The sequence below is a fragment of the Strongylocentrotus purpuratus genome, unplaced genomic scaffold (assembly GCF_000002235.5).
Source record: "Strongylocentrotus purpuratus isolate Spur 01 unplaced genomic scaffold, Spur_5.0 spur5_scaffold_1, whole genome shotgun sequence".
NCBI lineage: Eukaryota > Metazoa > Echinodermata > Echinoidea > Camarodonta > Strongylocentrotidae > Strongylocentrotus > Strongylocentrotus purpuratus.
Window position 1 is genome coordinate 52,648,365 of NW_022145594.1, and position 26,037 is coordinate 52,674,401.

The 26,037-nt window shown below is 39.7% G+C and overlaps 1 protein-coding gene across 3 annotated transcripts in view; it reads right to left on the minus strand.

Annotated features, from left to right (window-relative positions):
* Positions 1 to 16,342, minus strand: part of LOC404637 (sodium/potassium ATPase alpha subunit) — a 37,483-nt gene extending 21,141 nt beyond the window's left edge. For 2 of the 3 annotated variants that reach the window (XM_030976964.1, XM_030976979.1), the window contains exon 1: positions 16,244 to 16,342. In XM_030976964.1, the coding sequence (XP_030832824.1) occupies positions 16,244 to 16,282 (39 nt within the window). In that variant the 5' untranslated portion in view covers positions 16,283 to 16,342. Of the gene's footprint in view, positions 1 to 8,997; positions 9,116 to 16,243 lie in introns of those variants that run through there. The other variant, XM_030976973.1, reaches the window with a different exon arrangement.
* Positions 16,343 to 26,037: the final 9,695 nt, after the last annotated feature.

The window sequence follows — 26,037 nt, forward strand, 5'->3', positions numbered from 1 at the left end:
AACAATGGGTTGAACCTTGCACTGCATGCCATACTATTTGTTCAGTGCAAAACAAATAGCCTTACTCCAAGGCAATCCAAGCTTACAAACTTTTTATCAAGCACTATAGAAATGTATATAAAATAATTATCATTATCAATAATTAAGGGCACATTATCGCTATTAATGTATTAATGTATGTGGTTGTGAAAAAAGAAAGTGATAAAATACAAAAGCAAAATCAATTAAGTTTTGTAGAATGAGCATCTTTTGACTTGAAGTCAGACTACTTAACAATAGGAAGTGAGTTAATAGAGCACCTAGTGAATAGAGGGCAAACAGGGCCTGGGTTAGTAAGTGGGCGTATCCCACAAGCCATGTGGCTTCAGAATATTGGTCATACTTTTACACTGCACTAGCTATCTTGCCTCAGAATGAATGAGAAGAATCTCTATAGAAATCTATAATCTACCGGTATGCAGTCCTGCTTGTACTGAAATGAATGGACAACATTTTATTATCCAAAGCATCTGTAAAGCTCAATGACTAATTCACTGAAAGCAGGGACTTGGGATACACAGTCCCTGCTGAAAGTGTAAAACAGCCTAGCATATTAATTGGATAAAATCCTTCAAGCATATTAAAGCCTAGGTGTGGATGTCTACTTGTAATGCCTCGGTGATAGATAAACCATGGACAAATGCGGTGTCCATGTAACACAAATCATAGTATTAAAAATTAAAATATAACTTAGATGCTGCTTACAGTATTGCTCGAAATAAAGTAGACACCGTACCGCCGTGTACCGCGCGGGAGCAAATTACCACGGTAATTTATTGAGTACCGCCACCCAACTGATTACCGCGGTACTCCCACCTACCATAATGTCCCGCGGTAATGTACCACAGTCGGGAGTCCCCAGTCTCGTAGAACACGAGATTCTTGTATGTTTAGTCTATCCTCGAAACATAAATAAAAATGTGTGTGTTAATGTGAGTGAGAGATGTATGGGGATTTCAACTTTTTGATCTGTAATGAATGGAAATTGCCGATTGACTGACTTGATTCCACAAGTTCGCACGTACTGCACATGATGGTTGTTAGCCAACTAGGCATTGTTTGTAATTAGCTGAAAAAAATGTTCATCGATAATGAGAATAAACGAGTTTGGGTAGGATTTCACCATACCATCATTATTTCAGAACAATTGTTGAATATTTGAATAACGAAGAGCCTTTATTTCAAGAGGTAAAAGCAGCCACAAATACACTGAACATTATAATGGTCTGATAAACTTAAACTACCCCAGCGTGTAACCTAGTAACCAAACACAATGAAACAAAGGGATGAATGTAGGTCAATTCATTCATCGATACGCGAGGCACGCAAGTTTGATAACTACATAGGCCCACATCGCTTTGCTCATTCTGGTTTGAAAATACAAACGACCCAACTAAGCATAATCACGCAGCTGCAATTTGTTTAACTTTAGCTACAGATTGATCAATGATTGCTTACTTACCTGATTCTATGACGTGATCCCACTTTTAGAATATCCATGTTTAACTATAAATCCGAAAATCAGATGAAAGTTATCCCAGGGACATCCATGGTTATCCGAAAGATTAATTCCCTTACACACGCTGTTGGAACCACCAATGGTATAAAAGCTAAGTCTAGTTTCGGACACAATAATTCCATTTTTAAAACCACTACAACAACGATTCGTACAATCTCGTTCTATCTCTAAATGGTGATTTTCAGATGAAAAGTTAGCTCTTCTCATTGGCTAAATAATAATTTGCAACTTTATTTTTTTAAAGCAAATAATTATTTGCTCGTTTTCAGTTGTCATTTATGGTATGGCGTCTGAATTGGCAGACTATGCAAGCCCTTTCAGTTTCAGCTGGCTGGGGCGTGTCATATTTCTTAGATAAGAACTGTCAAAACATGTCTGGGAAATGTAATCACGTGCAGGAGAGAGAGAGAGAGAGAGAGCATGAACCAAGGTTCATGGAGAGAGAGGGAGAGGGCAGAGAGGGAAGTAGAAAGACGGGGTTAGGTAGAGGTGTGGAGGACAGTGACCTTATGTCATTTACTTGTTTAATCAATCAATGTTTGACGGGACTTGTAAACATCCATGAAGGGTGATCTCTTCAGATGACGAATCAAAGAATAAAGGATAAAAGGGAAGGGAAATACATGTAGATATTAAAGATTAAATGATATCAGAGATAGGAAATATATGGAACGAAGAGGCGACTGTAAAGGAATAAAGTATACAAGGAAATAGATGGGAAGAATCAGAAACTGGATAAGAATAAAGGATTCGTGGGAGAGGAAATCTACATTGGAGGAAGAGGAGACTTGATATAAATAAAAGGGTTATGGGACGAACACCCCCGGCCAAGGCAATTATCCCCTCCCCCTCGGAAAATTACCCCCTTTGATTTTCACCCCCCCCCCCGAAAAAATGCAAATTATCATCAGGTTGGACTTCCCCTTCAATGAACGGGGGGGGGGGGGGGCGTATATTTGTCCTTGGGGCATATTTGTCCTAGGGGAGCTAATTCTCCTCCGTGGATATTCGTTCCGGGGGGGGGGGGGTATTTGTCCTCGGATGTTAAAGCCTACGGGGGTTATCGTTCCTGGGGGGGGGGTGGTTGTCCGAAGGTTCGTATTTCCGAAAAATGCAATAGGGTTCATAATCCGAAAATGAAATAGGGTCCATAATTCCGAAACTGGAAAAAGGTACCTAAAAAGAAACGAACATTAAAATGAATTCAGGAGGCCGAGACGCCCCCCTCCCCATAAGACTTAAGACATCCTAAATAACTGTAGAGAGAGACATAGACGGGGAGAAATAGTAGAAGACAACAAAAGATAATAGAAAAGTATAAAGGACAAATAAAAAAAAAGGAAATGAAGAAAGGAAGAGAGGAATATTAGAAAAGGAGGGATAAGAGCGCAATCGGTGATATAGAGTGAAAGATAGAAGGGGTTACCATTATTGATTGATTAATAAGGTGATAATTGGAGGTCCGAGGCCATCTCACCAATTTCGTTTTATTTTCTGATTCATTTATTGTTTGTTTGTTTGTTGCTATTTATTTGGTATTTGTTATTGGCTCCCCTCCGCCCTCTTTCTTGTATTCATGGGATTAACCGTCTCCCGTTATTATGGGAACGAAATGTACATCATATTAACCCCCCCCCCCCCCCCCTCCCCCTCCCGCTGGATCCGCCAATGCTAGTGTTTACAAATAAACTTGATTAATTTTAAAACAAACAAAACGAAACAGGTCAATATATTTCACGAGTTGTATACAAAAAACAGTTACGATAGAGGATCTCCTTCCCCCTTTCTTTTCTTCTTCCTCTCTTCTTTATTTCCCTTATTCTCATTCTCTCTTTCTCTTTTATTTTGGCGGGGAGGGGGAGGGGGCCAAGCACGCTCCTTCCCCTGGATCCGCGCCTGTATTTCAGGCTTTTCTTGAGCGTTTTTAAATAAACCACGTCCGCCTTCTAATGTCAGCTAGTGCTTTGAATCTTGCCTAAACGTTGAAAATGGATAATTTAGTTAATATTTTCTCTTCATGTGTAGCCCGATAACCCAGGCAATACCTCATTTGCACTCAGCCATTAGAAAGAGAAGACGATAGAAATAAAGCAACATAACATATGGAAAGATAGAATTATCTGGCGGCCGCCAAATAATCTAGCTATATTTCCTCACGTTATGATGCGGATAGAAAGAGACATAAAACAAAGAATAACATGAGAGATAGAAAGAGAAGATAGAAAGATAGAAACAAAGAATAATAACAGGAAAGAAAAGAAGATAGCCTGAAAGGAAAACAAAGAATTTCCAAATGAAAATAGAAAGAGGAAATGATAGAAGTATAAAAGCAAAGAGTAACATACAGAAAATAGAAAGAGAAGAAGGTGGAAGGATAAAAACAAAGAATACCATAAGGAAAGGTAGAAAGTGAAGAAGATAGAAGGAAAATAACATAATCATGATAAGGAAAGATAGAATTATCTGGCGGCCGCCAGACAATTATGACTTGGTTCGTAAGTATATGTAAATTGTATTGGAATGGGAACAATATAGTTCAGTTCAGTTCATCTGAAGAGAGAGAGAACCCCTTACACATCAATGTGAGCTGAGCCTGAAAGAAACCGGACTTCAAGAAATCTTTTATGAACAAATTCTAAAGGTCCCCTTATTTCAAAGAGCCCGATGACGAGGGCGCTGGCCGGGAGATTAGAGAAACAATACACCTTTTATGAACCAATTCTAAAGGTCCCCTTGATGGAATTTAATGGCATTAACGGATTTAATACTGATTGCATATAGGACAGGATGCAATGTGTTTGGACATGTCGTATATATGTTTATCATGACGCCGAGAAAATATCGATTGGGAAATTGAGAGAAAACTTCATGTACATCGTTAATTTATCCTTTGTGTTACGATGTAAATCCTACTAACATCGTTTGCCATTATGGATTATTTCGGATATGAGAGGTGGTGAAAAGAGTAGAAGAAAGATTGGGAAAGAATGAAGGAAACATTTTGCATGAAAAAGCGGGTGAAATAGATGATCAAAATTAGAGGAAGAAAGAGGATGCAAGAGAGAGATGGAGGCTGTTGAAAGATCAGAGGACTGATTAAATGATACGTTAAGGTAGAATGAGAGAGGATATATGAGAGATGGTGAAAATAGTAAAGCAAGCAGTGGCGGATCCAGGTTTTCCAATTGAGGTGGGGGGGGGGGGGGGCGGAAATTTAAACATTTTTTTTCTTGTTGCTCGAGGGGGGGGGGTAGTGTGAGCACTACAAATATAATCATGTTTTTACTCAACAGCCCCTCCCTCCCCCTTCTTGAGAAAAAAAGTAACTTTGTGGTTACCATCTTATATTAAAACTTTTTGGGCAGGGGTGGGGGCCGTCAGTGTTTTTTGCCAGGGAGGAAGGGGCCCCGTTGCCCCCCCCCCCCCCACCCCCTCTATTGGAAAATCCTGAATCCGCCAATGCTTCCTAAATTTTTGTTAATTTCCAATCTAAATGGTCCGTACGCTCTAATAATTGAACAATGATGTTCTCATGCCACGTGGCATTACTCTGTATCGTTATCCAGTCACAACAACGGCTTGCAAAATAATGACATATTTATTACATTCCCCGCCATGTCCCGAGTCGGCGCTCTCAGAACAAAGGTGCGTAACACTTCGCGGTGTTTTAGAACTTTGGTGTTGATTGACATGACACCTCATTTAAGATACGCAATCGGCCTATACAGTGCCTCCCAGGAAGAAGAAAAAACGAAACCGAGAATTGTCAATGTTTTATCATAACTTAATCACAATTATAAGAGGAGAATGGGTATGAATAAAGGACACTATAGAGAGAGAGTAAAAAGATGGAGAGAAGAAGAGACTGGATAGGAATAAAGGATACTAAATAGAAGGAAATAGATGGAGAGAAGAAGAGACTGGGTAAGAATAAAGGAGACTAAAGAGAGAGGAAATACATGGAGAGAAGAAGAGACTGGGTAGGAATAAAGGATACTAGAGAGAAGGAAATAGATCGGGATGAGAAGAGACTGGGTAGGAATAAATGATACTATAGAGAGGGGAAATAGATGGGGAGAAGAGGAGACCCGGGGAAGAATAACTAGAGAGAGGGAATAGATGGGGAGAAGAGGAGACTCGTTAAGAATAAAAGATACTAGAGGAAATAGATGGGGAGAAGAGGAGACTCGTTAAGAGTAAAGGATAATAGAGAGAGGAAGTAGATGGGGGAAGAGGAGACATTGACGTTGTTATTTTTATGCTTCTACTTCTTTCTCTTGTTTCTCACACCGCAACTATCTTATTTTTAGTATGTTTGAATATTTACACACATTCGTTCTCATGATTTACCCTTGACGTCACTTGGAAATCGATTTAAAAAAAAATATGATTTCAGCTCTCTACATAGCAGTTTTTTCAGCATGTCCGTACTCATCAATATTCATGAGCGCATAATCACGCACGCTGTTATGTTGGCAAGGCTCCAAGAAGTCATGTCATATCGTGGGAACCAAAACTTTCTCCCTGCCTGGGTACGTAGAGACCGTACATTGCGTAACATACACTTTCTCTGTCATCAAGTCACACAGAAGAGATTGAGATATGAGTCAAGTTGTTAAATGATTTAATTATGTCAAGAAGATAAGAGATAAATTTGTTTCTCTGGGGACTTGCTGGTTGAAGACTGGTGGAATGTGACATGGGCCACGCGAGCAAGGTAAATCAAGTTTAGGGTGAATTATATCTGCGATCTTTTCTTAGTTTTGCTAATATATTACTTAATCCCGAATTCTTGGTCTTGCTATTTATATTAGTCAATCCCGAACCGAACCAAAGTTCGGGTAAAAAAGTGCTGAACTCTACCGAACATGGCGCCTGACTAACGGCACTATTGAGGAAACCAACATTTTGTATTCTTTTATTATTTTTATTAGAGAGGTTTAAAGAAACCCAACCCAAACACCCGCCTGGTTTGAATGTAAACATCCCATGGCTGTCTCTCTCTCTACCCCTACCCCTCTTTCTTTCTCTCTCCCTCCCCATCTCTCTCCACCTCGTCTCCCCTCCCTCGCCTTTATCTTAGTAATACATTTATCTCCTCCTCTCTCTCTTCCGTCCTTTTCACCTTTTCTGAAAATCTCACATCATGCTCGTCATTTTCACTGAAATAACAGCCACATTTATCCATATTATAATTTCATAACCCCATATATTAGATGTGATATAACTATGAAATAATCTTATTAATAACTCTTTTGCAATAAATTTGGCAACAAAAGAACTAACCTCCCTGGTTTTATGTCGAATAAAAGAGTTTCCCAACTCAAAAGTAAATGTATTTTGCTTGCATGCAAACTGAATGTCATAAAATGGAGATACATTGTCATCGAGAGAGGTTTTCCAAAATAACTCATGGCCAAGATTATAATTCGGGGAATTCCTGAGCGCGCGCAGTACATATCAAACTTCAACTACATGTACCTGTATTTGGGCCATGAGGTACATTGGCTGATCGAGATCGTGTTGCTTTTGTATTTAAAAAAATCCAGGTTTGTGAAAATGCCGTTTGCGGTCTGTGGCAAATTTTTGTAGGGCCTCATTTATGTTCCTTGATTTGACTTTGGTGATGTAATCAGGGGTGGATCCAGGATTTTCCAATAGTGGAGGTTGAAATATGACAATCGCGCCGATCGATATTTCGGGGGAGGGGGGAGGGGGATGAGCACTAATTTTTGTTCTTTCTTTTTGGGGGGTAGTGAGCCTAATTTTAGGAGAGGTCGTTGTGCTTTGGCATGCAAAAGAAATTGAATTGGCTTATCGGCAATCTTTACAAATCAATATTTTTTTTAAAATAAAGAAACATGATTTGCAATGCAAACTCATGGACAGTGCTATCAAGAAATGACAAAGGCCGTTTGAGACCATGAAAGATAGAGCATTTAGGAGTGCGATCATGTTATGACCTACGGACAGTTATGCTTCTCCAACTCCAACATTAGTAACTGAGCTGATCGAGGCGATTGGAGACGCCGCCCGCCGGCGAGCATCAACTGGTCAGCTATTTTTTATAAGCCCACGTTTTCGCGCGGCGCGATCACAACCTTGTCCGTCGACAGAAATATAAGGAATATAAGCATTTCTCCCGGCGTCATTCATCGTTTAAGTGATTAAACAATTATGGCAAAGCGACGTGCGAATCCTTTCCGTTTGATACATGACAAAGGGAGTGACGTACGTGATGGTTCATTACGAGATTTTCTTGAAAATCTCGTGGTACATTTTCGTGGTAATTACCGCCATTTGTGTACCGCACAGGGAAGAGTTACCGCGGGAGTACCGCGGGACTCAATCTTGGATTGATTCCCGCGAGACCCGGCGGTAATCTGTCTACTTTATTTCGAGCAATACTGTATATAAGTATTGGCTTGCATGGTGATGTAGATATACAGTATAGGCTTTATACGGTGGGGGAGGGGGGAGTATTGGGGAGTCCTGAAAAGGACTGTCGGTAATCTTTCTTTCCGGACTACACACACTCTCAGGAAAGAAAGATTTATGACAGTGACTCAACAATCCTGCCCCCTCCCTCACATGGTGCAACCGTAAGCCTACTGTATAAAATACTGTAAAAGTAGAAACCTTTGCAGTACATTCATTTCTGTGGATTTCGCACTAAATCGGCAAGCGCAGATTTTAGAACTCGTGAAAATATAAGCATGACCTTTTCTGCCAGCTAAAGTATTAACGGGCTGAATTGAGTGCAACACCAATTTAAGAACCCGCAAATATGTTTTGGGGTCGCTTATGGCGAAAATAACAGCGTTTACAGTGTAACTTGTATAATATGCTTCCACTGTCTGTAGCAGGTAGTCATCACACACACAAATCTTAGCAATTACCAGGTCCATATTTGTTTGTAGAAGATATCTTTTCTTGATAAAGTCTATGTTTGATAAGCTCAGGGATACTAGCACTAGTAAAAGAGTTAATCATTAATCCAGCAAATGGCAAATAAAAGTTTATGATGGCTAATCATTTTGATTATAAAAGTTATGGAACAGTTTTGGTTTTCTACATGAATGCTTAGAATGGAAAAGTGATGTTTAATACAAATCTCACAATGCATTTATGTCGAGAATGATTTTGTAAATTGAATAAAAAACTGGAGACAATTTCTCTAAAAAGCAAGTGAAGGGCGCAAGAGATTTATATTACAAAACACATACATGTACATGTATTTTGTCATAAATGTCATATTTTAAACCAACCTGAATTTAATACAGAAAATCAAGAAAAGAAAATAGATGCGTAAGAACACAATGTTCTGCCACAACTGTACAAAAAAAATAACATTGCCCATCCTAAAATCAAGTCTAGTTTGGCTAGTTTTTAATATACAATTTATCTTACGCTCCTGTGAGCTAATTAAATTTACTTACTTTTTCCTTGGAGCTCATATTTGAGCTTGAATAGTTATCTTGAGCAACCTCCCTGACTGAAGCACCTCCCTACACGCTGCACCCCTCAATAGAAAGTAAGGCACAGCTCAGTACCTTTCCTCCACAAGGGTAGGGGCTTGCTTACTCATTGAAAGCTTTAATTAAACTTCCTATTGATCATGGCCTGTGATTGGTTGGTTACAGGAGGCAGTAATTAGCAAGGGAAGAGGGAAAGACCATGATTGGCCGGTTGTTAGAGGCAGTTGTTAGCACCGGAGAAGGGAGATTTTGAGTCATTGGAGTCATAGACAGGTCATGGATACCGGTTCACACTTTGCTCCGTCTTTGCTCTAACTATTCCACTCTAAATTACTTCGGGGGGGGGGGGGGTGCACAAAATCATGAGCTACATAACCTACATTCTCATTTTGATGAATCAACACCATCCCATACTCAGGTTACAGATAACACAATTTTTCTATTCTCTTAATTCTTTTATTATTATTTTTGTCCCTGTTTTATTCCAACAGAACTACATGTACATGTATACATGAAACAGGTGTAATTGTTATTTGAAATATTTATATTTAGCCTAGTGCTAACTCTCCATCACCAGACTCCCATAATTCAAATAATCTAGTCTATTGTTTCAAATATGTTTCAAATGGAGTGAATCAAAAGGAAAAAAAAGTGACTTGGGGAAGAAAAAGAGCAGTCAGAGTGATATATGTAGATGATCACAACTTGTGATGGAGTGCTCATAGGGTTCATCATGTAAGAGTAAAATTAATGAAACCAACATAAAATGACTACAAAATGACAGATATGTGCATTGTATGGCAGAGGAAAGGATTGGCAGCTAGAGCAGCATTGGAAACACACAGGAATGATTCTTGTGAGTCGGTGTGAACAGGCTTTTTCTTCAGGTCATATCACATGCTACCATCTATCCTGTTATCGATCAGTGCCTCAAGCAGTTAAATATGAACAGACAGCCACTATTGTACTTCACCATGCTAGAAGGAGAGAACAAAATTCGACTACCCCCTCCCCCAGCCAAAACGTTTCAGTTAAAAGCAGTCTGCAATTATGCAAAAGGTGAAGGCGGGTACTACGTAATTTAGACTCATCACTAGGCCCTACATCTAACATCCCATAGACCCATACAATAATACTCTGAACAAAACACCAAATGTAAAGATTTGGTGAGCTAAGGGCTTGGAATACAAAGGGATGTCAGAAAAGTGAGGAATCATCAAATATTTAATGTCAAACCAAAATAGCAGTTTGAATAGGTTGAACCAAACTGCATATCTAAGCAAAAAGCCTTCATTGAAATTCTCTCCATTATGTTATGACATTTCAAAAGGATAAGTTGAGATGCAATCATGCATGCAGAGTTGCAGACACCCTTTGAAAAAATTCACCTTAGAACCTTTAAATTCCAACTCTAAGGGGATGACAAGAGCTCTGTAGTTCATATCAAATGCCTTGTCTGAGAGAGAGAGAGTACAAAGCCTTCCACATAGGCCATGGGGAGACAGATTCCATGCAATGACAAAGATTAGAGATTAACTGACTGAATACAGGACTTGTACAGAATAAGGACATTCAATGAAACCTATTAATTTCCAGCAGACACTCAGGATTACAAGCTTAATCAAGGAATAAGCATCCAAGAGCCCTATTGACTAAGGATTAACAGCGCAATTAATTAGGTTTCTTTGTTCACTATGGCTTAACATTTAAGAACACATTCAATAAAGAACCTATTCACATCTAATTCCTTTCTCAATTATCTGGCGTTGGCCTGTACAAGTCAGATTGGATACAAATAGTTTCAATGCTGGTGTCTAAAATGAAAATGCATCTTATCACCGAGACCCATCGCATGGTTTAAGAATCAAGTAGAATACAAACATTCAGTATTTTCTTGCACAGCTCACAAGAAAATCTTCTTGCAGATCACATCCTTTCCATTTTAAGGTAAAGACCAGTATTGGAAACGCCCCAATTTAAAAAAAAAAAATGAAATGGAAGCTCTCATTATCAATCATGTGAAAGAATATGTTTTGACTAATACATGATAACAAATTTGCTGGGAAACCGCCTACTAATAATTTGGTAAATTATTATATCTATTTGACTGTGAGAGATATAGGGTAGTCCCATATACGACTTTCTGTGTATAGTGCTTGTAACTTTACAAAGAATGGGCCAAATTTCTTATCATTTTGATGATTCCAGAACCTTGCAGATGCTAGATGCTAGATGATCAACCTTTTCTGATCGATTCCGCAACGTTTCTTTCACAATGCAATTGCATGACCATAACTGGTCTTTACCTTTAAATCTATCTGGATAGTACATGTAAGTTATCACACATGTAGGTTATTGATAGAGCTTCTAATTGGTAAACTTTAAACTAAAACCCTTTCATCTCATTAAAGTTTAGTATTTGTCAATTTGTTATCTGATACTGACTGATAAATAACCCCATTGTAATCATAGTTCAAATATGAGGTACCTACTTCACCTGTGCCTATAATAAAACCAAGATTAAGGAACTGCAGAGGGTTAATAATGGATCAATGGAGTTTGGTTTGAAGAAAAAACCAGGACTTGTCAAATTGTACTAAGATAGCCAGAAACTGGTAAACTTTAACTTTGTTTTAAATGGTTACCATTACTATAGAGGAGATTATATGACAGAAATTCTACAATTTAATTCAAACTACACTTATTCCTTAAAGTTCTGCTAAAGTCAATGTAGCTGTATACAATCTCTCTCTCTGAAAAAAGAGACACAGAAATCCAATGTACTGGTATCTCCTAGTATTTAGTGTTAAAAAGTCAATGTTGTCATGTACCTTTATTAAATAATTCTGGTTTATGAATAACAGTAGACAGTTTTCTTCCCACAGTATTTTTCCATTAATGCATTAACACCATTAGGAAGGAAACATTACATTGCTATCTATATAAAGCACTGAGAAGTGATTTCCTCTACACTTGAATGCGCAATACTGAGTCAACATAACCACACAAAAACTCCTCTTTATTACAAAACCAGGATGTAGGTGTTTTGTTTTTTTTGTTTTTTTACTCTTCTTTTTTACCCATCTTTTTTTTTTTAAAATTTTTTATTGGGTACTCAAAAATAACATAAAAGCCAACTGGCTAATTACAATCATGTACAGGAATGTGAAATGACAACAACATCATATATTCCACTACAACTCAATTATAAACTTTTTAAAATGGAGGCCTAACTTGCCATATTTGGCTGCAAAATCAGATTTAAACTTAATTTTTATCAAAGATATAAGACCATGGAAATTTGGTTTCTCTTTCTTAAATTTGCAGCAGTGAATGTAGAACCTGGTACACAAGGATGTAGAAGTTACTACTGTGTGGGAGAGTAGACATGCTGTAATGTACATGTCAAAACTGAAAACAACATCATATAACAAATAACTCCATGAGCAACCAAAATTAGTATTAATTGCAGTATTTGCACCCTTTTTGTTTCCGAAGTGACAAGAGATTGCAAAAATTTAGACAGGGGTCAACACAACATTAACTTTGTGTTTCCTTGCTTTTTGGACAACAATCCACAATTTTCCTTCATGATTTATGGATAATTTGATAATTGAAAGATGTAAATCGTTTCTCCATGCATTTTTGTGTTGTTGAGTGTCTGGTACTTGTCGATGTTTTATACCGAAAGCCTACCAGGCCTGGCCTGCATGTAGAGATCAAACCTAGATGTCAGTACGATGATTGTATATATTATTTATACTACTAGGGAGATGGAATGGATTATAACAAAAGCCTACCAGGCCAGGCCTGCATGTAGAAAACAAACCTAAATGTCAAGCTATGCTAATGTCAAGACACACAGCATTGCAATCTTCTACATGTAGATTCCACTATATATACACACACACACTGAAGCTCATAGTGCTTACTACATGTACCAGCATTATGTGTGTAGTCGAAGCAAAGGGAGTGCTTCTCATGAAACCAATGTAGCACTGTACATACATGTAGGTGGCTCTATGCCTTGGTCAGGAAGCTATTGAACGCTTCATTTCAATTGTTACACTACAGTAACCACTTGGAATGTCCCTTAAATAATTTTGGTCAAATAAACGAACAAAAATGGGGGTCCAGTTTGGGGGATTACTGTATATAAATTAATTGATGGAATTCCAAGTGATTTTCAAAATAGGGTAAGTACAACCACTCCTTCTGCAGTTTTTCAAAGGAAGAGTATTGCATGAGGTCTTACATTACATTACAGTAAGTGCTAATCTCTCTCTCTCTCTCTAAGCCCCCCCCCCCCCACCCTCGGCCCTTCTCTCCCTGCTCCCCCTTTTCTCCATCCATCTCTATCTATCTCTCTCTCTATCGAGGGATTCTTAACAAAGAACACACAATATCAATATAAAGGTAAAACACATGTCAGTTCATTAACATTTTAACACCCTCCCCCCCCCCAAAAAAAAAACAACAACAAGAACCTAAAATCAAATGTGTAGGAAATTACAGTGGTTCAATAGTATACAAATAACGCACGTCCCAGAGTGCAATAGCGGTGAATGCAGTACGCGCGAGGTTTCTTTAGATTGGTGCCGCTCTGTGCAACGAGCCGCTTGCGGCGAGTTGACAGTGCGAACCATCTGAAGAAACCGAGCGAACACTGCATTTACGTTTCGCACAACAGGGTCAAGTGCGTTATTTGTTTTATAAAATAGCAACACAAACAGCAACAAACAAAAGTTTAGATCTTAAGTATACGAGAGTTCGATCTAGATCTAGAGTTATGTTGGTTCTAGAAATAAAATGAGGGTCTAAGTTAAGACCTTGCAGGCTTACCAAAAAGTCCACGGGATTCATTGTTTGATTAAAAATAAAATCCATAGGGGGTCTAGAGACGAGTCTACATCAGACAGCTGAAATTCCTGGCTTCATTATAAAATCCAAAAGTCAAAACGGGTCTAAATCCAAGGCAAAAGTAAAACAAAAATTTGCTTTCTAATACATGTAATACCCCGCTCTAGCTAGAGCTAAGCTACGCGTACGCTGGGCTGGGGATCATGGTGGAGCGTACAATATTAGCTATGCGTAGCCTATAGCCTACACAATGCACTCGAGGGAGCGTACTAGTACTACGCGTACGCGCGCGCACTGGATCTCCATGGTCACGCGTACGCGCCGTGCAATATAACTTTTTGCTGCGCTTTTTCTGCACTCATGTCTGCAAAATCGTGCTTGCATCAAAAATTTGTCAATGTCATGTGACGCGTATTGACCAATCACGATGCTTAAAATACTAGAGCCATTTTATAATAGTGAATAGTACCATTATTTCAGCAGCAATAAACATGAACTTTATCTCAAGAGCTTTAGTTTTGCTCTGTTCCATTTCCTATTCATTCAATTTTTTGTGCAATAAAAAATTCTCAAAATTGTTTTGCTTTATTGAATTTGATTGAAATGTAATTAATGTAATTGTAAAGAATATATTAGAGACATTCATTTGACTGATCTCTATATTTTTTTTGGAGCGATTTTTAAATTGAATATTTCTTTATCCTTAACCCATTGACTACTGGATGTTCTATCACCCAGTTTCATCCGGTTTCACCCAGTTTCATCCGGTTTCATCCAGTTCCAATGGGTTTTATGTTCACTGCCAATGGATGTCAGTGTAGAACTCCATGTTGATCTCTACATAACCTTAGTACAAGACGGTTTACTACAAGTACAACATGTGCCCGATTCATGGAAAATGAAACTCCAAACCTTCCATGTAGTGTTAATTATCTGGTCTGGAGACTACATGTACTTAGGTGCAGTGCTCACAGGGCACTAATATAATAAGCTCACATTTCCTGTTTTTATAACAACTATGGTACGAGTATATACTGTTCATTTCAAGGATGGACATGATACAGCATTTTACTCTAGCTAGTATCACTATCACATTAGAAAAAATATCATTCTCTGTCTGTTATTTGAGGACCCTATCCGAAGTGAAATATGAAGTAGATGAATTTAAAAAGGAAAGTTTACGAGCCATAGATTACAATAAAACCAATTATATGCTACTTTCAGTGAGTATTGACTGTCAGAGGAATAACCGCTCTCTGAAAACTCAAAATCCAAAGCTTTGAAAATCGGTAGTTGTTGACCTAAAAGCTAGCTATCGAATTGTTGACATCTTCTTATGTGGAGTATGCATATTCACAATGACTTTGCATTAATTAAGCACGGCTCATTGCCTCAGCTATATTGGCGAGCCGATCGAGTGCACATGTTATGTCGTCACTGTAACTGCGAAAAATTTGACCCCTATTGACTTGTAGTTTGGAGGGGTGCTGAAAATGAGGTTTTGATTTGCTTTTGGGCAATACTGAAAGGGAAAATACTTGTTATTCCTTTATATTTGTATTCTACATTCATTCAGTTTTCCACTTTTATAAAGTTGATTTTTCATTGGATAGGGTCTTAAAATAACAAGTAGGTCTAGGCCTACCTGTATACATGTAGATCTATCTAGAGTTAGATAGACCTAGATCATCTACTAACTTTTGTTTTGTACTTCAAAGACAAAGCATTTATAAAATACATGTACCACTACGAGAGTCAGAGTGAAATATGTTGAACATGGGCAAAAGAGGTGGAGACTTCTTTATCACAACTTCAAGGGGGGGGGGGGGGATTAATCATCAGACTTAGCAAATGGTGGAGCAAAGCGCCCCGCCCTCCCCCCCCCCCCCCCCCCAAAAAAAAGCTGACTTCTGCCTTCAAATCTTAAGTTTAAACTTGCAGTCATGCAGTCTGCTCCATAGTGAGTGAAGCAAGGTTGGGGCAACGGATTAATTGCGATCATATTGGACAATATTACACATAACTATCATCTGCAATTTGATTTTCACCATTTCTCACATCCATCCATGCCCACCACCATCGGCCATCCTCCTCTTTACCACCACATTGCACTATGCACGCACATCACTGCACCATGTACCACGCAAGGCCACGCGAAACCATTTGCACACACTCACGCAAATTACATTCACAATGACACCCGGCATCATCAAAATTTGCTTAGAAGAACATGAGAATATTTAATGGCAGTTATTTAAGCGCAACCGCAATATATCACAGTATTCACATGTCTCATTTTCAAATCAATCAATTAAGCAGAAGTGAAATAAATCGAATAACATGTTACCTCTCCGCTTTTCTCTACACGGGCAGCCATCGTGATCATCAATGAATTGAAGTGCACACAAAATTTCCTCCTACTATATTTGCACGCGTACTAAATTTGTGAAGGTTCATGAATATTCATTAGGTCAGGTGATATATAGTTTAGATTTGCAGTCGTTATTTTTGTTATTACAGCACTTTTATGAGGAAATCAAGAATTTATGAACACATTAAATTTCCTACAAAACCACTAATATATCTGAAACTTAAATATGAATTGACAATTATGCATACTTATCATCAAAATGCAGTTGTTAGGCTTTGCATTGAATTATGAAAGATCATCACAACTCAGATATTTGGGAAAAATGGGAGTACACCTCTAACTCGCAGCCATATCTTTTCAAATATTTTAATATCTTCATATTATTCCAATTAAATGCTTTGAACAAAATGAGCAAGAGTTTATTAAGCATAAAGCCTTGTATAATCTAACACGTGACATGCAGCTGCAATCTATAAGTATCAAAACGGCATGAATACAAAGACTAGATCAAGATCGACGCTCAGAGCAGCCGTCATGGAATTTTCCGCGCCATGACGTAACTGGACTTGAGATCGGATCGGCGGTAGCCCACGGCCTGGCGCATGCGCATGGCGCGGCCAGTGAAGCCAGCTCGAGCCTTGAGGGCCTAATCAATTTTTATGCAAATCTTTGTGAAGTGCCTCGTTACAAATTACGAATAATTGTATTTCAATTTTCAATAGGCCATTTCGTAGTTCGCAAATGGTCATTTATGTGCAGGCGCGTAGCCAGGGGGGCGGTGGGGGCGGTCGCCCCGAAGAAAAAAAAAACGCCGACCAAAAAACAAAACAAAAGAGAAGAGAAAAAAGGAAGAGGAAGAGGTACAACGAATCGTCATCTTCTCCAATAATCTAATGAAGCGTCAAAGCTTCCGCGCTTCGCGCGGTAGGAAGATTAAGACTCGAGAAGGGTATGCCAATCGCCTTCTTTCTCTTAAAATTTAATGAAATGTCCGAGCTTCCGCGCTTCGCGCAGGAGGGGGAGGGGGGGGAATGAATTCAGACCAAGGATTAAGGGTCGAGAACGTCACAACGTATCGTCTTCTTTCTTTAATAATGTATCTAATAATCGCGTCAATGCTTCTTGAAAAGCCTCTCGATCTAGACGTTATTGCTTCTAAGCGATGTCTGGACACCATTCTGAGATTCTGACGCTCTACGCGCGGGAGGGGGGGGGCTGAATTCAGACAAGGAATAAGGGTCGAGAACGGTACAACGAATCGTCTTCTTTCTCTAATAATTTAATGAAACGTCAAAGCTTCCGCGCTTCGCGGGAGGGGGAAATCCCCCTTCCCTGCACCCACCCCTAGGGAGCACGCTCTGTATGTGATTCGCACGCTTCACGTGCTCACTACCCCCCCCCCCCCCCCCCCCTCCTAAAATAAAATCCTGGCTACGCGCTTGTTTATGTGCTTCCCCAAGTCGAAATTTCAGTTAATACCATTTGGAAACCAGTAGAAATACCAGTTGACATCTGAGACCGGTTGATATTACCAGTTGATTTACCATTTGCGTTACCAGCTGAAAACCAGTAGATGGTAATACCAGTTGATTTACCAGCATTTCTACTGGTTTCCAATTTGTATCAACTGTTTTTTCCCCATTCACGTAAGAGTCAAATTAAATTGTAAGGGAAATTAGTCACTGTCTATCCGTCTATATGTCCAATGCATGCTTCAGTTCGATTTGTTTTTGTTTTTGTCTCGTTAATTTTTTTTTTTTTTTTTTTAAAGAACAAAAGGTGTTTAACAGACTCGACTACCTGGACAAAATTTAGAAAAATAATAATAACTACCCCTTTTTAACTCGGAAAAGCGCACATTTTATTTTCACATGTGCCCCTTTTCCTTATGATAAGTGCCCCCATTAAAAAAATAGTCCCTTCCTCTTCTCACAAATGCCTCTTTTCACCTATGAAAAGTGTCGCTTTTTATTCTCATAAGTGCCCCTTTTCATCTCTGGTAAATGCCCCTTTTCATCTCTGGTAAATGACCCTTTTAAGGTACCTGGCGAGAAGTTACTCAGCTAGCACAAGCGAGATTTTGGAGTGTTCCTTGGGTAAATAGCAGAGAAATTATGTTTAATATGTATGAAGATATTACCCAGGTGAGGTGAAAGCCCGCCCGCCCCCCCCCCCCCAACCCAGTGTTATTTAGGGTACGCATATGTATGTTCCCTCCTTTTGAAAACACCCCCTATAAGTCCGGTGTGTAAAACGGGCTTTTGTGTACTACGAGCCGGACCTTGGTGCGTGAAAAGTCCCCCTTTTACCGGACATTTTGGCAACACGCATGTTATCCCTCCGATCACGGAGTGGGAGGGGTGGGGGGAGGGGGGAGGGGGAGGGGGGAGGGGGCTGGGGGTGAAAGAGCTCCGAATTGAAATGTAGAAATGATTCACGTGAGATGTACTTGTGATTGTAAGTGATGTGCAGGAAACAAATTTAGAGCTGAAGAGATGAAGCTCTTAAATTATCGTCTTAACTCGAAGAGAAAACTTTGAGAAGATTGTAGACGTGAGAAGTTAAGATACAAAGAACTTGCAAGAAGACGTTTCCCTTTCCCAGTAGTGAGCTTTAAATGTGGATATTCTTTCTTGTGGAGGTACGCCTGTAAAAGAACTGCATTATACATCATACAAAATTATCACGCTATACACGTGCCTCCTCCTCCTCCACTTTTTTTCCCCTAATTCGTAAGTAATATGCAGTGTGGACTAGATGTTCATTAACCCGCGATTTTGGTCATCTAAATCCCTTTGAGAATATCACGGACCAAATACAACATGTATCCCATAACGCAAACTTGATTCATATACTTCTACACAGGGGCGGCGATCCCGGGGGGGGACGGGGGACACGTCCCCCCCCCCCCCCCCCCCTCCCTCGATTTTTGTAGGGGAAATTTGAAAAAGTGCAAAAAAATAATGTACAGCAAATAATGACTAAAGACTGTAATACACTATTAGGCTTTGGAAGGCCCAAGTGTGCAGCGTTTAGACAAATAAAGATGCGAAAATCTTCTGGCTCGGGAGCTCTGCTCCCTCGCATAATATCCTTCAAAATGTACAAGTAAATATTGTAGAAAAGTGAAGTGTGAAAACAGTACATTGTTTGTTTTCATACTAAAGTTTTGCTAAGGAATATAATTCTGTAATACAACAATACTTCAAAACCTATGAGGGGGTAATCACTTTCGTCACCTTCACCCCTCTCATTAATTATGCTCACTCACTCGGGCTTGGGGCAGTCCCCCCCCCCCCCTCCCGATAAAACTCAAACGTGGTTTGTTCTAATTCGATACCAGTGACTAATTTACCAATGTTGCTGCCCCTATACCCCACCAAGGGCCCTAAGGCGGGCCCCTGGTTGCTCAGCTGACCACAATTAAATGCCTAAAACACCTGAGCTTCCGAGGGCTTCGCCCCCTGGACCCCACCAGGGCCCTCGGCGGGCCACTGGATGCTCATCTGACCATATTCAAAAGCCTAAAACCCTGAGCTTCCGGAGGCTCCGCCCTTAGACCCCACCAAGGGCCCTAAGGCGGCCCCTGGATGCTCATCTGAACGTAATTTAATGCCTAAAACCGCTGAGCTTCTGGGGGCTTCGCCCCCTGGACCCCACTCCGATTAGTGACCTGCATGCAAGTGTCACAAATAAGGTATCAAAATATGCTCATCTGACCCTTATTAATTGCCTAAAAACTCTGAGCTTCATGGGGCTCCGCCCCTGGACCCCACGCCAATTTACGCCCCACTTGCTTTGCTCTATCTGATCGCAAACGCTTTAGCCCCCCCCCCCCCACTCCCACCTTGAAAAACGTTCCGCGGGGCCTGTATGTAACATGTAAGAGCGGTGATGATGCGGATTTTTTTTCTCCCCCCAAAAAACGTTTTTGCCCATTACGTCACTCCTCCCTCGTTCCTCGCATTTCGTCCCCCCCCCCCCCCCCCCCGGTCATGAAAAGAAATCGCCGCCCCTGCTTCTACACAATGCCTCCTTAGGAGAAGATGAAAACACGCTTTGTATTTTTTTTAATGCGTAAATGATCGTCTACATTTTGAGAGAAGACCCATTTGAGAAAATCAAACCTATGCCAGGATCGGTTAAAAAGGCAGTCGTAAAATGTGGCGGTGTTACCGAAACTTTCTACAAATTGATCTACAGTATCTTTATAAATAAGCATATTTTTTGCTGACTATAAATTTGGGAATTCGTAATTTTCAATTGAACGCATAAAAAAGTATAATTTACCAAAATACTTGAGAAAAAATTCCGAAAAATCATGTAATTTCAGCAACATTTGTAAATCACTGGCATCGAATGAGAAATAAACCACGATTGATAGATTATTCGGAGGGGGGGGGCAACTGCCCTCAACCCCCCCCCCCCCATCAGTAAGCCAGTGTTCAGGGGGCTCATGTCTTCTCAACCCTTGAAGAAGAAGAAAAAAAAACACGCTTTCCCATCCTCTCACATTATTTCCACGATATGCGCGTATCGCTATCATAAAATTCTCCATTGATTAATAATTATAGAGGCTTGCGGAATGTTTAGAAAATTCAATTCAGGTTTTATTATAAAAAAATTGTCATGTTTTTGGTTAAAAACCATTTTTACTAATCCTTTACTGCTGATTTTCTTTTCGGCGGGGGGGGGGGATTTTTAGGGACGGTGGAAATGCATTTACCCCCCCCCCCCCTTCCCACAATTCCGGCGCCTATGTCTCCATACATATTGGCTTAAACAATGGAATCGATAAGTTAAATCCAACAATTAATAAGTGTTACCAACAATGCCACCGACTATCATAATCCCGGCTATGAATGAACACAGTTTTGTAAAACAAGCTCTGTAGTTAATCAGCGACCAAGTTTGTCATAAAATGTCGTGTTCTAAGTAGAATAAATTAATTAACCCTAGTCAGCCCGGAGCATTATGCCCCTCCTTCGGGGACGTGTTAGGATGACCCCCCCCCCCCCCCCCCACCGCTGTTTGTTGACTATTTCTTCCAAATCTTAAGCATCTTTTGAAACAAATATTTCGAAAATTTGGCCTACTGTTACAAAGTCACGTGACCTACTGTCTTTGCATGTCAGCCCGAAAATCGCTCATGTTCGTGATTTGTGTACAAAACATATGGAAATGTCATTTTTTTTATCAAATTTTTTTATCAAATTAAAGAGCTAAATCATTGCTTACTTGGTCTTGTTTTTAGTTTAGGTGTTTCCTTTGCAGTTGAATCATAGTTAGAAATGAAATAAAACAACAACAAAAATAAAATACATAAGTTTAAAAAAAAAAAAAGTCTTAAGAAATTATCAAAACATAAGGAATGAGCTGTCTCTTTCAAATTGTTTTTGGTATTATTATTCCAATTGGTCTAAAGAACATGAAATATGTAGTGAAAACGAACTTAGTCAAGCAGACGACGCGTCGCGACGTGGCGTGCGAAACATTGCACATTTTTTAGTAGGGACTTTTAGATTTGCGTAGACTGACACGTGTGACGTCCATTCAAGGCAGTGCCGTAGCAATCCACAATCTTCTTGCAAATCTAAAAGTCCCCAATACAACAGTTGTGACTGGGATCACGACGGGGGAGGGGGGTTTTGTTCTTTATTGATCCACCAGACTCCCTTCTCCCTGCATGGCAAACAGTGGCAGTGGCGGATCCAGGGGGGGGGGGGGGGGGGGGGGGCCGGGGGGGCCCGGGCCCCCCCCCCCCTTGAGAAAAAAATCATGTAAAATCACGTGATTTTTACCTTTTTTGGTGGTTGGGCCCCCCCCCCCCCCCCCTGGCGCTCAAGGGGGGGGGGGGTGCAAATTGAAAAAAATTTGAGGATCAAAAAAAAAAAAATTGTGCTCTGTACCCCCCCCCCCCCCCCCAAGGGAAAAGGGAAAAGAAAAGGAAAGGAATAAAAATGGGGAAAAAAATAAAGAACATGGCCGTAAGCACCAGGGGGGGGGGGGGCAGTTGACCCCAGATATTTTGAAATCGTACAGTTTTTTTCCTGAAAATGTAGTGTAGGCCTATACCAAATCCTTCAATTCTACTTTTGAAAATGCAAAAGTACCCTCATGACCAGTTCGGTCGCTCGAACTCCCTTCACTCCTTTTGCTTTTGAGATTCTTCGAAAACTTTTAACGCATCTTTCCCCCTTCCCCCATCAGAAAAATATTCCGCATACGGCCCTAAAAAATAAAAACAAATGAAAATAGGAAAATATAAGTGATATAACCAATTTGAAACTCTTCGCTGGCGCGAACTGCTTGCTAGCCTATTTTGTATTAAATGTTTTCACTTCCTCGTCCCCCTGAAAAAAGAAAAGGATTAGTATTGCCTAGAATATTGTGCCTGCCCCGACGGGCCTCGACCTGCAACCATGGCAACAATAGCACACAATATATGTACCAAATGTTACTAAAAGAGACTAATTCATTTTTCTCGCTCGCTACACTCGCTCGCGAATAAAATGAATAGACATTGCTTTGGAAACAATTGTGCCCACCCTTGACCTGCAACAATATCATTAAAAATGGAAGAGTTTTTTCGCCCTCTCGCCAAAAAGGAATTGAATCGCGTTAAACGCGATTGCGTCCATCCTGACCTGCACCAATAAAAACAAGTTTATTTATTAATTTCTAGTAAAAGAGAATTTATTTTTTTTGCTTGCTCGCTATGCTCGCTCGCCAAAATGGAATTGACACCGCTAACGTGCCCGCCCCAACCTGCAACAACCAGTTAATAATTATGTACGAATCGTTATTCAAAGAAGTTTTGGTGTGCTCGTGCTCGCCAAAACGGAATTAAGATCACCTTAGACGTGATTGTGTAAGCCCTGCCCTGCAACAACAAAATCTGAAATTTATGAACCAATTATCATTACAAAAATTTTGCTCGCTCGCTACGCTCGCTCGCCAAAATAGAAATAACACCGCTTTTAATAATCACGTCCCTGACATGGAACAATTAAACCAAGTTTATATACCATATTTTCCATATAAAGAGAAGTGATTTTTTTTTGCTCGCTCGCTACGCTCGCCCGCCAAAATAGAATTAACACCGCTTTTAATAATCACGTCCCTGATATGGAACAATGAACCCAAGTTTTATGTACCGTATTTTCCCTATAAAAGAAAAGTGATTTTTTTTTTCGCTCGCTACGCTCGCTAGCTCGTGGAATTATGTGCCCACCACTAACCTGCTACAATATCATTAAAAAGAGAAATGTAGGGGGTTGCCTGCCCGCCAAAATGGGATTGACATTGCCTTAAACACGATTGTGCCCGCCCCCTACCTGCAACAATGAAACAAATTTTATATAGCAATTCATTGAGAGAAAGATGTATTTTCGCTCGCTAGCTAAAATGGGTATAAAATCACCCTAAACACAATATTGTTCCCGCGCCCTGCATGGGACAATTGAACCAAGTTTAAGTGGCAATTATTAAAAAAGAAGAGATTTTTTTTCTTGCTCGCTACACTAGTTTGCAAAAAAATGAAATTAACGTCGCTAACAAGTGAATGTTCCCACCCCCAACTTGCAACAATACCAGTTTATATACCAAACGTTACTTAAAGATTTTTTTTTTGCTCGCTCGCTCGCTCGCCAGAAGTGAAAATTAGCATCGCCTTTTTTGTTTTGTTTCGATCGCTTGCCCCCCCCCCCCCCCCTGACGGAGTACCCCAGGTACGCCACTGATCTTCTCTTCTATATTTCCTATATATATTCTTTATCTTTTTGCCTTTTTGACTTCCTAGCTCGTGTTATTCTTTGTTTTTCCTTCTATCATCTCTCATGTTATTGTTTGTGGTTCAGTCATTCTATTATCATTTTCTTCGAATCTCTCCTTATGATATTCTTTCTTTTTCTTCTGTCACTTTCTTTTTGTCTTTCCTTATATTATTCTTCGCTTTTTCCTTCTATCACCATTCTTTACGTTATTATGTGTTTTATTATTCTATCATTTTTTCCCTATCTCTCGTGTTATTCATTGTTTTCCTTCTATTATTTTATTTTTCTGTTTTTGTCATGTTGTTCTTTGTTTTTCTCCATCTTTCATCTTCTCGTCTATCTTTCAAATATCTATTCTTTACCATTTTTTCTTGCTACCATTCCTCATGTGATTTTTCGTTTTTTCTTCTATAACCTTTTCTTATGTTATCCATTCTTTTTATCACTATCCGAGGGAGGTATCTGGTAATATGATTTGGTGTCCACATATTTTAATTATTACACTTTGACAATAGTGTTATGCTCTTCAGATAAAATGTACATTTTCGAACTGAGAGGGAGCTATACTACATTTACAGGCCGGAGCACTGGTAAATTTAATTTCGATTTCGATTTCGATTACTCCAAATCCAAAGCGTTTTAGAGCCCAATTTTGTTTTAATGTTGAGTGTTCTAACACTGTTTCACGATGGTAATGCAAATTTTAAATGTCATGATCCTATCCTGTTGAAATATTCCCAAAACTTTATAACACCTTTAATGTATTTAAATTCTGTTATTGTATCACCATTTATAGAGGCTTGTTTGCCAGACAAGCAGTGACACCGCAGTATAACACAATCTCCATGATCCCGACCATGGAGAAGTACATGTACCAAAAAGAGATGTTGTTCAAGATGCGATACAACTCTCAACTTGGAGAGCTGTACTGCTATCTGTGCGCCCCGAGGAAGAGGAGGAGGAACAGGATCGCCAGTGTAAGAGATGAGCTGCAATCGGCGGCAATGAATGTGGACAGGGAGCACGAAGAGTTTTAACCTTCCATCCAAAAAATGGACAAGTTCACCACTCTCGTGGACAAGTTCCAAAGTGAAAAAAACAGCAATGCTGTCGGCCGCGGAGGGCATGGTTGCCGAAATAAAAAGCTTGGGGTTCAAGCTAGAAAAGGGGAAGATGGAACGTTTTGAAGCAGCCAGGGAAGGCATGAATGGTGTTTCCCTGGCCATACCAGAACTTTTAGGTTCCATCGACGAACCCAACGGCAATGGTCCTCCGTTTCTAAGGCCAGATAATAGTGAGCATTTACAAATGATGCTAAAAGCCCCCGGTATTGTGTCGAAATACCAACAAACGATGCTAAAAGCTCCTGGTATTGTGTCGGAATACAAACGAACATCTGAGGACAACTGTGACAGGTTGTCGCGCTGCAGCGCGACAAAATTGCCAACGTTGTTAGACGCCCTCGAGGAGATCGTAAACTAGATTTGTAATACTTGTTTGGAACAAGTATAGGTGGGCTGGTCCAACTAAAACTTAAGACAAAATGAATGGCACATTTGAGATAGCTAATTGTCTCAGCTACAACATACTCGAAGTTCAGCGTAAACGAAGCTAAAACGACGGAGATATTGCTCGCAAAAGACAGAAATGTAGAATCCAGTTCTGAGAAAAACTCATGTCCCATAGAGAATACACGCAAAATGTGAAAAATTGACATTCCTCCTTTAATCGCAAAATTACGCCATGATGCTTTAGTCAAAATTAAAAATTGTGAACAGTGCATTTGTAGAACATTGTCTCAGCTAAAACATATACAATAATTATTTTGGAAGAAAATTGATCAATATTAAGAGAGATACTATCAATTTTCCAAAAATACGATGACAACATAATATGCAAATTGAAATTTTAAGTTCGGAGGCCATTATGATGACGTCATGAGTTAATTGAGGGTAAAATAAGACATGAAATCATATCTCCAATTTATATTCTATC